This window comes from Bombina bombina, chromosome 1 (assembly GCF_027579735.1).
Source record: "Bombina bombina isolate aBomBom1 chromosome 1, aBomBom1.pri, whole genome shotgun sequence".
In the NCBI taxonomy this organism is placed as follows: Eukaryota; Metazoa; Chordata; class Amphibia; order Anura; family Bombinatoridae; genus Bombina; species Bombina bombina.
Window position 1 is genome coordinate 1,324,267,578 of NC_069499.1, and position 14,673 is coordinate 1,324,282,250.

General features: G+C 43.1%; 1 protein-coding gene across 1 annotated transcript in view; it reads right to left on the reverse strand.

Annotated features, from left to right (window-relative positions):
• The window catches only part of ITFG1 (integrin alpha FG-GAP repeat containing 1), a 923,141-nt gene that overhangs the window by 851,789 nt on the left and 56,679 nt on the right, over positions 1-14,673 (reverse strand). Inside the window, exon 3 of the mRNA XM_053719386.1 lies at positions 13,958-14,030. Coding sequence (XP_053575361.1) covers positions 13,958-14,030 — 73 coding nt within the window. The remainder of the gene's footprint in view (positions 1-13,957; positions 14,031-14,673) is intronic.

Sequence of the window (14,673 nt, forward strand, 5' to 3'; positions counted from 1 at the left end):
TTCATTTGAGGAATTATCTTGGGCAACCTTATTAAATGTGACAGTACCGTCCTTATTTTGTCTGGACGCCATGGCACAATTTTCACATACATTTAAAGGGGGGACCACCTTGGCCTCCATACATACAGTCCAAAAAGAGAGAAAAAATTCGCCAGGCACCTCAAAATTTAAAAATTAAACCTTTATTGAACCAAAGTTAAAACATGGAGAGAGAGGAGACAAAGCACCCCTAAAGTTGTACAGACTGACATGTTTCGGCACAAAATGCCGTAATCATAGTCCCTCATCAGGGACTAAAATTACGGCGTTTTGTGCCGAAACATGTCAGTCTGTACAACTTTAGGGGTGCTTTGTCCCCTCTCTCTCCATGTTTTAACTTTGGTTCAATAAAGGTTTAATTTTTAAAATTTGAGGTGCCTGGCGAATTTTTTCTCTCTTTTTGGACTCTATTTTGCCACTGCTAGGCACCCACGCTGCATTGCTTGTGAGAATAGCAGACCAGGGGCATAGCCGATTCAAAGACTTAGTGTTTTTTGCCCAAAGGTGGAGGATCCCTTATACCCGGTGCAGTTCACGATCACGTTTTTGCATACAACACCGGAGATAGACAGCCGCACTGGGCTGCGGTATCTGCTGTGCAAACTTTCTCCGGATCAGAGGAATCGCATCAGAGGCTCGGCTTCCTACAAGGAGCAATCCGTGAGAAGGATTGAGACACACCCAAGATCCAGGCACGGTCAGGTGATTGGAGACGGCGTTTGTACCGCAAATGGTGGACGGGCTGGTGCCCGGTGAAACGCGCTCAAAATTTGGAAACACCCAGGCTGCCGGGGAAGAAGCTTATTCTGCGGATGGTGGACGGGTCGGTACCCGGTAAAGCACGGCAGCTGGTGAGTGATACGTGCCTGTGTGGGGACTGTTTAATTTGTGTACCTTGCCTCTGTTTGTTATACATTGACGTCTGCAATAGGAGCACCAGGGAACAGGAACATTTGTACAGGATTATATGAGTACCACTCTTTTGGGTCACATTTATTCAGGACTTTCTTATCCTCATAACCTGGGACTCTATAGGACACTATATATATTGGTCTGCTTTCTGGACTGCGAGGAGTTGCAAAGCTACTATATGTATTAACCAAAGCACACAATTTTTAGATGTGAAAAGCATTTGCCCTTGCAGGATACAAAGTGTTACTACTGGCTATTATGAATGTTTTATATAAGTGATAATTTAAATTGAGACTTTCTCTTTTTGTTCTATCTGAAGGTACAGACATGTTAGACAGGCTTATACAGGCTATTAATGCAATAAAACCGTTTTTAAACAAAACCGTTACTGTCTCTTTAAATGTTAAACAGAGCACACTTTATTTCTGAATGTGTGAAAAACTATGAAGGAAATATCCGATCCTTACCAAATTTGCACCCTAGTGTCTTAATGCTTTGAAAGTATTGCACACCAATTTTCAAGTTTGTAACCCCTTAAATGAGCAAACCGGAGCTATTTTATCAAATAAACAATTTTAAACCCACTACAGTCCCAGCCACAGCGTTTGCTGCGGCTTCACCTGTCCTTGGGGGTTATTCGCCACAGAAATAAGCCTTCCAGAAACTTTTTTAATGGCCACCGGACCCTCTCACATGAAGCTGCATGCACTGCATCCAAAAGAAACTGCGCAATTAAGGCGCGAAAATGAGGCTCTGCCTACTAAAGTGAAAGGCCCTTCCTGACTGGAAAGGGTGTCTAAACGACTGCCTGGCGCTTAAAAACGTTATCAAAGTATTTTCAAGTTTCAAAACACTTCAAACAACATATAAATATCGAATATATCAATCGATTTAGCCCACAATAGTGTCAACCAGTATATAGCCCATTAATAAGCCTTCATTCTGTTATGAGTCTAAGAAAATGACTTACCGATCCCCAAGAGGGAAAATTACAGTTTTCTAGCATTACTAAGTCTTGTTAGAAAATGGACTAGTCATACCTTGAGCAGAAAAGTCTGCAAACTGTTCCCTCCAACTGAAGTTCTCTGGGCTCAACAGTCCTGCGTGGGAACAGCAATTGATTTTAGTTACTGCTGCAAAAATCATACTCCTCTTTTAAACAGAACTCTTCATCCCTTTCTGTTTTAGAGTAAATAGTACAAACCGGCAATATTTTAAAATAACAAACTCTTGATAGAAGAATGAAAAACTACAACTAACACCACATACTCCACCATCTCCGTGGAGATGCTACTTGTTCAGAGCAGCAAAGAGAATGACTGGGGGGCGGAGCCAGAGGGGGGGCTATATGAGCAGCTTTTGCTGTGCTCTCTTTGCCATTTCCTGTTGGGGAAGAGAATATTCCCACAAGTAAGGATGACGCCGTGGACCGGACACACCAATGTTGGAGAAATCAGGGTATAAATGGTGCCAGAAGAGTATTAAATTTAGGTCCGCCCATCGGAGATACGGGCAGGAGCCGTGGACTCTCCTCCCCTCGATGGAAATTAAATTATCAGGTAAGCATAATTTATGTTTTCCATCTAAAGGGGAGAAGAGTCCACGGCTTCATTCATTACTGTTGGGAACATATACCCCCAAGCTCTAGAGGACACTGAATGAAACCGGGAGGGAAAAAAGGTGGACCCTAATCAGAGGGCACCACAGCCTGCAAAACCTTTTTACCAAAAACAGCTTCTGCAGAAGCAAAAACGTCAAACTTGTAAAACTTTGTAAAAAAGTGTGTAAGGAGGACCAGGTAGCCGCCTTACAAATCTGCTCCATAGAGGCCTCATTCTTGAAGGCCCAAGATGAAGCCACAGCTCTAGTTGAATGAGCCGGGATCCTCTGAGGAGGCTTATGTCCCACTGTCTCATAAGCCAAATGAATCATACTCCTCAACCAAAAAAGACAAAGAAGTAGCAGAGGCCCTTTGCCACTTGCGCTTCCCAGAATACACCACAAAAAGAGATGTAGACTGTCTGAAATCATTGGTAGCCTGAAGATAAAACTTCAAGGCACGAACCACATCCAGGTTATGAAGTAACCTCTCCTTTGAAGAAGAAGGGTTAGGACACAAAGAAGGAACAATTATTTCCTGATTCATGTTATGGTTAGACACCACCTTGGGGAGAAACCCCAACCCAGTGTGCAGTACAGCCTTATCCGCATTAAACACCAGATAAGGAGGGTCACATTGCAAGGCAGCTAGCTCAGATACTCTGCGTGCCAATGCAATAGTCAACAGGAAGAGAACCTTCCAGTACAGAACCTTAATGTCAGGGAGCTCAGCGAGTCTCCTATGCAACAAGACTGATAATGCCAAAATCTGTCCCTTTAAGGAACTAGCAGCAAGCTATCCTGGAGAAAGGACAGAATCCTGGATACCTTCACCTTATGCCAAGGATATCCATGCTTCTCACACCAGGACAAGTAAGTCCTCCACACCTTATGGTAGATGTGACGAGTGACTGGCTTCCTTGCCTGAATTAGAGTATCAATCACACATTCAGAAAAGTCTCTCTTGGCTAAGACTAGGCATTCAATCTCAGAGAATCTATATTTTGATGCTGAAAGGGGCCCTGTGACAGCAGATCCCTGTGACAGGGTAACCTCCACGGCGGAGAAGATGACATCCCTATCAGATCCGCAAACCACGGCCTCCGCGGCCACCAAGGAGCAATCAGAATGGCCGAGGCCCGCTTCTGTTTGATGCATGCCACTATGCGAGGTTGAAGTGGTAACGGAGGAAAAATGTAAGCTAGGCTGAATCCCCAAGGAACCACTAAGGCATCTATCAGCTTTGCCTGGGGATCCCTGGATTAAGTCTGGACGCCATGAGATTTATCTCCGGCGTTCCCCATCTGTGACAAATATGTCGCAGCTCCAGCGACCACCACAACAGCCGCTGCTGGCTGAAGAACAAACCCTGTGTGCTGAAAAACAGAATTTATGTTTACCTGATAAATTACTTTCTCCAACGGTGTGTCCGGTCCACGGCGTCATCCTTACTTGTGGGATATTCTCTTCCCCAACAGGAAATGGCAAAGAGCCCAGCAAAGCTGGTCACATGATCCCTCCTAGGCTCCGCCTTCCCCAGTCATTCGACCGACGTAAAGGAGGAATATTTGCATAGGAGAAATCATATGATACCGTGGTGACTGTAGTTAAAGAAAATAAATCATCAGACCTGATTAAAAAACCAGGGCGGGCCGTGGACCGGACACACCGTTGGAGAAAGTAATTTATCAGGTAAACATAAATTCTGTTTTCTCCAACATAGGTGTGTCCGGTCCACGGCGTCATCCTTACTTGTGGGAACCAATACCAAAGCTTTAGGACACGGATGATGGGAGGGAGCAAATCAGGTCACCTAGATGGAAGGCACCACGGCTTGCAAAACCTTTCTCCCAAAAATAGCCTCAGAAGAAGCAAAAGTATCAAATTTGTAAAATTTAGTAAAAGTGTGCAGTGAAGACCAAGTCGCTGCCTTACATATCTGATCAACAGAAGCCTCGTTCTTGAAGGCCCATGTGGAAGCCACGGCCCTAGTGGAATGAGCTGTGATTCTTTCAGGAGGCTGCCGTCCGGCAGTCTCATAAGCCAATCTGATGATGCTTTTAAGCCAAAAAGAGAGAGAGGTAGAAGTTGCTTTTTGACCTCTCCTTTTACCAGAATAAACAACAAACAAGGAAGATGTTTGTCTGAAATCCTTAGTAGCATCTAAATAGAATTTTAGAGCACGAACTACATCCAAATTGTGCAACAAACGTTCCTTCTTTGAAACTGGATTCGGACACAAAGAAGGCACGACTATCTCCTGGTTAATGTTTTTGTTAGAAACAACTTTCGGAAGAAAACCAGGTTTAGTACGCAAAACCACCTTATCTGCATGGAACACCAGATAAGGAGGAGAACACTGCAGAGCAGATAACTCTGAAACTCTTCTAGCAGAAGAAATTGCAACCAAAAACAAAACTTTCCAAGATAATAACTTGATATCAACGGAATGTAGGGGTTCAAACGGAACCCCCTGAAGAACTGAAAGAACTAAATTGAGACTCCAAGGAGGAGTCAAAGGTTTGTAAACAGGCTTGATTCTAACCAGAGCCTGAACAAAAGCTTGAACATCTGGCACCGCCGCCAGCTTTTTGTGAAGTAAAACAGATAAGGCAGAAATCTGTCCCTTCAAAGAACTTGCAGATAATCCTTTCTCCAAACCTTCTTGAAGAAAGGATAGAATCTTAGGAATTTTTATCTTGTTCCATGGGAATCCTTTAGATTCACACCAACAGATATATTTTATGGTAGATTTTTCTAGTTACAGGCTTTCTGGCCTGAACAAGAGTATCAATGACAGAATCTGAGAACCCTCGCTTTGATAAAATCAAGCGTTCAATCTCCAAGCAGTCAGTTGGAGTGAGGCCAGATTCGGATGTTCGAACGGACCTTGAACAAGAAGGTCCTGTCTCAAAGGTAGCTTCCATGGTGGAGCCGATGACATATTCACCAGGTCTGCATACCAAGTCCTGCGTGGCCACGCAGGAGCTATCAAGATCACCGATGCCCTCTCCTGATTGATCCTGGCTACCAGCCTGGGGATGAGAGGAAACGGTGGGAATACATAAGCTAGATTGAAGGTCCAAGGTGCTACTAGTGCATCTACTAGAGTCGCCTTGGGATCCCTGGATCTGGACCCGTAGCAAGGAACCTTGAAGTTCTGACGAGAGGCCATCAGATCCATGTCTGGAATGCCCCACAATTGAGTTATTTGGGCAAAGATTTCCGGATGGAGTTCCCACTCCCCCGGATGAAATGTCTGACGACTCAGAAAATCCGCTTCCCAATTTTCCACTCCTGGGATGTGGATTGCAGACAAGTGGCAGGAGTGAGTCTCCGCCCATTGAATGATTTTGGTCACTTCTTCCATCGCCAGGGAACTCCTTGTTCCCCCCTGATGGTTGATATACGCAACAGTCGTCATGTTGTCTGATTGAAACCGTATGAATTTGGCCTTTGCTAGCTGAGGCCAAGCCTTGAGAGCATTGAATATTGCTCTCAGTTCCAGAATATTTATCGGGAGAAGAGATTCTTCCCGAGACCAAAGACCCTGAGCTTTCAGGGGTTCCCAGACCGCGCCCCAGCCCACCAGACTGGCGTCGGTCGTGACAATGACCCACTCTGGTCTGCGGAAGCTCATCCCCTGTGACAGGTTGTCCAGGGTCAGCCACCAACGGAGTGAATCTCTGGTCCTCTGATCTACTTGTATCGTCGGAGACAAGTCTGTATAATCCCCATTCCACTGACTGAGCATGCACAGTTGTAATGGTCTCAGATGAATTCGCGCAAAAGGAACTATGTCCATTGCCGCGACCATCAAACCTATTACTTCCATGCACTGCACTATGGAAGGAAGAAGAACAGAATGAAGTACTTGACAAGAGCTTAGAAGTTTTGATTTTCTGGCCTCTGTCAGAAAAATCCTCATTTCTAAGGAGTCTATTATTGTTCCCAAGAAGGGAACTCTTGTTGACGGAGATAGAGAACTTTTTTCTACGTTCACTTTCCACCCGTGAGATCTGAGAAAGGCCAGGACAATGTCCGTATGAGCCTTTGCTTGTGGTAGGGACGACGCTTGAATCAGTATGTCGTCCAAGTAAGGTACTACTGCAATGCCCCTTGGTCTTAGCACCGCTAGAAGGGACCCTAGTACCTTTGTGAAAATTCTTGGAGCAGTGGCTAATCCGAATGGAAGTGCCCCAAACTGGTAATGCTTGTCCAGAAAGGCGAACCTTAGGAACCGATGATGTTCCTTGTGGATAGGAATATGTAGATACGCATCCTTTAAATCCACCGTGGTCATGAATTGACCTTCCTGGATGGTAGGAAGAATTGTCCGAATGGTTTCCATTTTGAACGATGGAACCTTGAGAAATTTGTTTAGGATCTTGAGATCTAAGATTGGTCTGAATGTTCCCTCTTTTTTGGGAACTATGAACAGATTTGAGTAGAATCCCATCCCTTGTTCTCCTAATGGAACAGGATGAATCACTCCCATTTTTAACAGGTCTTCTACACAATGTAAGAATGCCTGTCTTTTTATGTGGTCTGAAGACAATTGAGACCTGTGGAACCTCCCCCTTGGGGGTAGCTCCTTGAATTCCAGAAGATAACCTTGGGAGACTATTTCTAGCGCCCAAGGATCCAGAACATCTCTTGCCCAAGCCTGAGCGAAGAGAGAAAGTCTGCCCCCCACCAGATCCGGTCCCGGATCGGGGGCCAACATCTCATGCTGACTTGGTAGCAGTGGCAGGTTTCTTGGCCTGCTTACCTTTGTTCCAGCCTTGCATTGGCCTCCAGGCTGGCTTGGTTTGAGAAGTATTACCCTCTTGCTTAGAGGATGTAGAACTTGGAGCTGGTCCGTTTCTGCGAAAGGGACGAAAATTTGGTTTATTTTTAGCCTTAAAAGACCTATCCTGAGGAAGGGCGTGGCCCTTACCCCCAGTGATATCTGAAATAATCTCTTTCAAGTCAGGGCCAAACAGCGTTTTCCCCTTGAAAGGTATGTTAAGCAATTTGTTCTTGGAAGACGCATCCGCTGACCAAGATTTTAGCCAAAGCGCTCTGTGCGCCACAATAGCAAACCCCGAATTTTTCGCCGCTAATCTAGCCAATTGCAAAGTGGCGTCTAAAGTAAAAGAGTTAGCCAATTTAAGAGCATGAATTCTGTCCAAAATCTCCTCATAAGAAGAATCTTTATTGAGCGACTTTTCTAGTTCATCGAACCAGAAACACGCTGCTGTAGTGACAGGAACAATGCATGAAATTGGTTGTAGAAGGTAACCTTGCTGAACAAACATCTTTTTAAGCAAACCCTCTAATTTTTTATCCATAGGATCTTTGAAAGCACAACTATCTTCTATAGGGATAGTGGTGCGTTTGTTTAGAGTAGAAACCGCCCCCTCGACCTTGGGGACTGTCTGCCATAAGTCCTTTCTGGGGTCGACCATAGGAAACAATTTCTTAAATATAGGGGGAGGGACAAAAGGTATGCCGGGCCTTTCCCATTCTTTGTTTACAATGTCCGCCACCCGCTTGGGTATAGGAAAAGCTTCGGGGGGCCCCGGGACCTCTAGGAACTTGTCCATCTTACATAATTTCTCTGGAATGACCAAATTGTCACAATCATCCAGAGTAGATAACACCTCCTTAAGCAGAGCGCGGAGATGTTCCAATTTAAATTTGAATGTAATCACATCAGGTTCAGCTTGTTGAGAAATTTTCCCTGAATCTGAAATTTCTCCCTCAGACAAAACCTCCCTGGCCCCCTCAGACTGGTGTAGGGGCATGTCAGAACCATTATCGTCAGCGTCCTCATGCTCTTCAGTATTTTCTAAAACAGAGCAGTCGCGCTTCCGCTGATAAGTGGGCATTTTGGCTAAAATGTTTTTGATAGAATTATCCATTACAGCCGTTAATTGTTGCATAGTAAGGAGTATTGGCACACTAGATGTACTAGGGGCCTCCTGTGTGGGCAAGACTGGCGTAGACAAAGGAGGGGATGATGCAGTACCATGCTTACTCCCCTCACTTGAGGAATCATCTTGGGCATCATTTTCTCTAAATTTTTTGTCACATACATCACATCTATTTAAATGAGAAGGAACCTTGGCTTCCTCACATACAGAACATAGTCTATCTGATAGTTCAGACATGTTAAACAGGCATAAACTTGATAACAAAGTACAAAAAACGTTTAAAAATAAAACCGTTACTGTCACTTTAAATTTTAAACTGAACACACTTTATTACTGAATATGTGAAAAAGTATGAAGGAATTGTTCAAAATTCACCAAAATTTCACCACAGTGTCTTAAAGCCTTAAAAGTATTGCACACCAAATTTGAAAGCTTTAACTCTGAAAATAACGGAACCGGAGCCGTTTTTATATTTAACCCCTATACAGTCCCTGGTATCTGCTTTGCTGAGACCCAACCAAGCCCAGAGGGGAATACGATACCAAATGACGCCTTCAGTAAGCTTTTTCTATGTATCTGAGCTCCTCACACATGCATCTGCATGCCTTGCTTCCCAAAAACAACTGCGCATTAGTGGCGCGAAAATGAGGCTCTGCCTATGATTAGAGAAGGCCACCAGAGAAAAAGGTGTCCAATACAGTGCCTGCCGGTTATTCAACATAATTCCCAAGAATAAAATAACTCCTCAAAGCTATAAACTATTAAAAATGCTTATAAAACAATCGTTTTAGCCCAGAAAAATGTCTACCAGTCATTAAAGCCCTTGTGAAGCCCTTTATTCTTATTTAATAAAAATGGCTTACCGGATCCCATAGGGAAAATGACAGCTTCCAGCATTACCAAGTCTTGTTAGAAAAGTGTCATACCTCAAGCAGCAAAAGTCTGCTCACTGTTTCCCCCAACTGAAGTTAATTCCTCTCAACAGTCCTGTGTGGAAACAGCCATCGATTTTAGTAACGGTTGCTAAAATCATTTTCCTCTTACAAACAGAAATCTTCATCTCTTTTCTGTTTCAGAGTAAATAGTACATACCAGCACTATTTTAAAATAACAAACTCTTGATTGAAGAATAAAAACTACATTTAAACACCAAAAAACTCTAAGCCATCTCCGTGGAGATGTTGCCTGTACAACGGCAAAGAGAATGACTGGGGAAGGCGGAGCCTAGGAGGGATCATGTGACCAGCTTTGCTGGGCTCTTTGCCATTTCCTGTTGGGGAAGAGAATATCCCACAAGTAAGGATGACGCCGTGGACCGGACACACCTATGTTGGAGAAAATCTTTCTCATCATGTTTTCCAGCTGTTTATCCATGGGCTCTTTAAATGACTAACTATTCTCGAGGGGAATAGTCATCCGCTTCACGAGCGTAGAAATGGCCCCATCCACCTTAGGGATGGTCTCCCACAGCTCATGCTGAGAGTCCGGAACGGGGAACAGCTTTTTAAAAGAAGAAGAAGGGGAAAAGGACGACCATAATCACTCCCATTCATTCTTAATAATATTTGCCATCTTAACAGAAACCGGGAAAGACTGAGGCACTACCCTGTCCTTGTATACCTTGTCAAGCATAGGTAACGCAGGTTTCTCCGGTATCTTAGGTTCTGGAACCGCCAGAGTAGCAAACACTTGCTGTAGCAGAGAGCGCAGATTCTCCATCCTAAACCTATAACCAGGCTCATCCGCCGCCAGAGGTTTAGATGACATGGACTCCAACCCAGAAGGGGCCTCCTCCGAAGAGTCAGAGTGGGCCTCGTCATCACATAGAGCCTCTGGATCAGCCATCGGCATGGACAAACCCTGGGCCAGGCCGCTATAATAAACCCTACGCTTGCACTTAGCAGAACGTGGTAAGGCATGGATCACTTTCAAAACCGCTGATTCCAGTTGGTCCGCAAAGTCTGACTGATGATGAATGTAGGGAACGCACCTCCCGGGACGAAGAACCCTCAGAGGTCGACGGCTCAGTAGTACTAGACATCCGTATACATTTAGATGTTGCAACTTTATCAAGGCATGTGGAACATATTTGAGCAGGCTGATCTACCAGAACCTCCTCACAATAAACAGAGCAATGAGACTTTGTTAAGGAAGGAGAGTCCTCCATTGCTTGCACATTTGGGTAGACTAACTTTTTTATAAAAAAGGCACCTTTATACCACCAATGACCGGGGCACTCACCACCTCCTAGGACCCGGACTACAGATACTGCTACGTCTCCTGCGCAACAGATCAACAGAGAGGATAGATAGCCACACCCAGTCACATGGAATGCCTGGCAGGACCGCCCCTGCACTGTGACCCTGTCTTCTATGTTATCATTATTAATAAAAAATGAAACAATCTTACCAGAATATACGCCGTGGAACAGGAACACGGCCCTTCAAGTGTGACAGGTTAGTAACCTCGCTCCTGACATGGACTTGAGTGAAGAAAGCAGGCAGCAAAACTTGTCAACGCTGATTGCTTATGGAGCTGTTAATATGAGTTGGGATGGTTTTGCATAAAGACTCTCCCTGCATTTCCGGACTAAAGATACTGCTACGTCTCCTGCGCCACAGATCAACAGAGAGGATAGATAGCCACACCCTGTCACATGGAATGCCTGACAGGACCGCCCCTGCACTAGGGGAAAAAAGTGCCAAAAAATGGCAGCACACAATTTCTGCAGGTAACCTGAAAGTTCAACACATTGCCAGAGCCTCATCTCGCACATAACGCAGCAATGACACAATAAATAATATCATGTATAAACCCCCCCTGTTCAATAATCCCCCTTCCAGGAATATTAACCCTTGATTCTGTAAAGATAAAAAGGCGCCACACTGTGACCCTGTCTTCTATGTTATCATTATTAATAAAAAATGAAACAATCTTACCAGAATCTATGCCGTGGAACAGGAACACGGCCCTTCAAGTGTGACAGGTTAGTAGCCCCTTCAAGTGTGACAGGTTAGTAGTCTAGCTCCTGACATTGACTTGAGTGAAGAAAGCAAGCAGCAAAACTCGTCAACGCTGATTACTTACGGAGTTGTTAATATGAGTAGGGATGGTTTCACAGAAAGATTCTCCCTGCATCTCCGGACTCTAACTTTTGCCCAGGCTCTCACTGAGAGGCTGACAGGACTACTTAAAACTCCAGTCCCAATGCAAAGAGTACTACCCTCCATAAGAGACTACTCCGAAACTCTGGCACTCCTCTGCCATCCTCCTGTGACGAAAGGCAAAGAATGACTGAGGATGAGGGAAGTGGGGGAGATATTTAAGCCTTTGGCTGGGGTGTCTTTGCCTCCTCCTGGTGGCCAGGTTCTTAATTCCCAAAACTAATGAATGAAGCCATGGACTCTCCTCCCCTTTAGATGGAAATAGCTTTAATCACATCCTTGGTGATCTAAATTATTACTTATATTGAGATTTTTCATTAACAAAAACATTTGTAGTTTTGCATTATTGAATTTATCGAATATAATGGTTAATGTGACAGAAAATGTAAAATATATTCACTGTGCATTTGCCTTTATGAAACATGCTCTTTTGATCAAGATTTATCATTAATATCCTGCTATATTTGCACCTAAAAATGTGCATAAGAATTAATGCGCTTATTTATCATTTAAAAATGCACCTGAAATTGGGCAAGTTGACCTGTAAAATTTTCCTACTCAGTTTACGTTCAACTAGGTGCACAAGTACTGTGGAGAACAGCATTATAAATCATAGTTCTTTCTGAAGTTGGCAGGAATTTCTGTTCACAGAGGAGGAAGATTTAGCCTTTTTATATTTCACAATAGTGTGATAGCTATTTTGCTCTTGTAATATTCATATTTCAAAATATTGCAATCGGACTGTAGCATGTATTATATTAATATATATACAGTATATATATATATATATATATATATTTAATAAAGAACATTTTTTTCTACAGTGTGATTGCAATATTAGGAAATATGAATTTTACAAATGCAAAATTGATGTGTTTACGATGTGGGGGGCAGTTTAGGGGTTAATAGGTTTATTTAGTGTTGGCAATGTGGGGGGACAACATTTTAGGGGTTAATAGGTTTATTTAGTTTTGGCAATGTGGGGGGACGGAGGTTTACGAGTTAATAGGTTTAGTTAGTGTTGGCAATGTGGGGGGACAGCGGTTTAGGAGTTAATAGCTTTAGTTAATGTTGGCAAAGTGGGGGGACGGCAGTTTAGGAGTTAATAGGTTTGGTTAGTGTTGGCGATGTGGGGGGATGGCGGTTTAGGAATTAATAGGTTTAGTTAGTGTTGGCGATGTATGGGAATGGTGGTTTTTAGATTTAGATGAGATGAAAATGAATAAAGAATGGATCCGAAAATTCGGAAACAGATTTATTTATTTTCGGGATTTTGGGGGGATTTTAGTTATGATGCCGAATCGGAAATTCGGATTGACCCGAAACCAGCCAAAAAATTTGTCTGAAAACTAAATTCGTCTGTAAACGAATTGCACATGTCTAAGGATAACTCTGACTGTGCTTCCCCTCTTTTTCAACCCCAGAGGAACCACGTTGTGGTTTTTATGTCTGATCCTGTATCAAAATAAAGTTTGGATTTTTTACTTCAGAGGAGTCTTTTCCCATTTTTTCTATTGGATATGTTTTACTCAAAATAGAAACTAAAAGTATGCAGGAGGAGGAGCGCTAAAAAAGCTAAGATAGCTAGAAAAGCTAAAGGTAGGAAATATAGGTTTATAAAAAAGATTTATTATTACATTCATTTTTAATGTAATAATAAATCCTTTTTATAAACCTATATTTCCTACCTTTAGCTTTTTTAGCGCTCCTCTTCCTGTATACTTTTAGCACATACTGTAGTTACCCTTTTGTTGTAGAGCTTTTGACCGGCTTTAGGAAATCAGAGCAGGAAAGTGAACTCCATCATATTTAAGAGGTGTATCAAAAGCTCCCCCCAAAAAATGAAATTTGAAACCAGAAGGTGCAAACATGGTGCTCTGCAGCAGAGCCAGGGCACGGCAGGGCAGCATGAAAAAGAGGTGGTATGGTCTAGGGGGCATGGCAGGCCATTTCTGGGTAGGGCTTTGTTGGTTTCCAGTTTCCCTTTATGAAACTGGAACATAAATAGGGGAAAGACAGAGGCAAAAGATACAGTGGGACAGAGCTCCTATCCAGTGACAATCCTGCAAAATGAGGGACAGTTAGGAGCTCTGAATACCTTGACTGCACTATAAAAGAATAGCACAGCAGGTTTTGCAAACATAAAAGTAGTTTTAAAGGTTTTCAATATATTTACTCTAAAGCAGCATTTGATTATATTACATCTTTATTAAGCATTTACAGAGCATCTGAAGAAACTGGACAGTGAACATTTCTATTGGTCTAAAACGTCTTAAAGAAAAATGTATGACTACAAAGAAAGAAGACAACATATGAAATACTTACGCTAAAGACAGCTTCACTTTTGGGCTGAAGAATGTGGTCTTCTGTTCTGCCATAAATATTCTTAGTTCATTACCTGGAAGGATAAAATAACCATGAGACAGGAAGTTAATATATATTATTTTATTATCTAATAGATATGTCCCAAAATATAACAACAATTTGCATTTCATTTACAAAACTACAAGCTGCTGAGAGATTTTCATGCCATGTCTACAGATTGGCTCTACATCAGCGGAAAAAGTGAACTAGATTAAAACAAAATTTATGCTTACCTGATAAATTTCTTTCTTTTGCGGTGTACCGAGTCCACGGTTTCATCCTTACTTGTGGGATATTATCCTTCCTAACAGGAAGTGGCAAAGAGAGCACCCACAGTAGAGCTGTCTATATAGCTCCCCCCTTAACTCCACCCCCCAGTCATTCGACCGAAGGCCAAGGAAGAAAAAGGAGAAACTATAAGGTGCAAAGGTGACTGAAGTTTACATAAAAAATACTATCTGTCTTGAATAGACAGGGCGGGCCGTGGACTCGGTACATCACAAAAGAAAGAAATTTATCAGGTAAGCATACATTTTCTATTCTTTTGCAAGATGTACCGAGTCCACGGTTTCATCCTTACTTGTGGGATACCAATACCAAAGCTTTAGGACACGGATGAAGGGAGGGACAAGACAGGAACCTAAACAGAAGGCACCACTGCTTGCAAAATCTTTCTC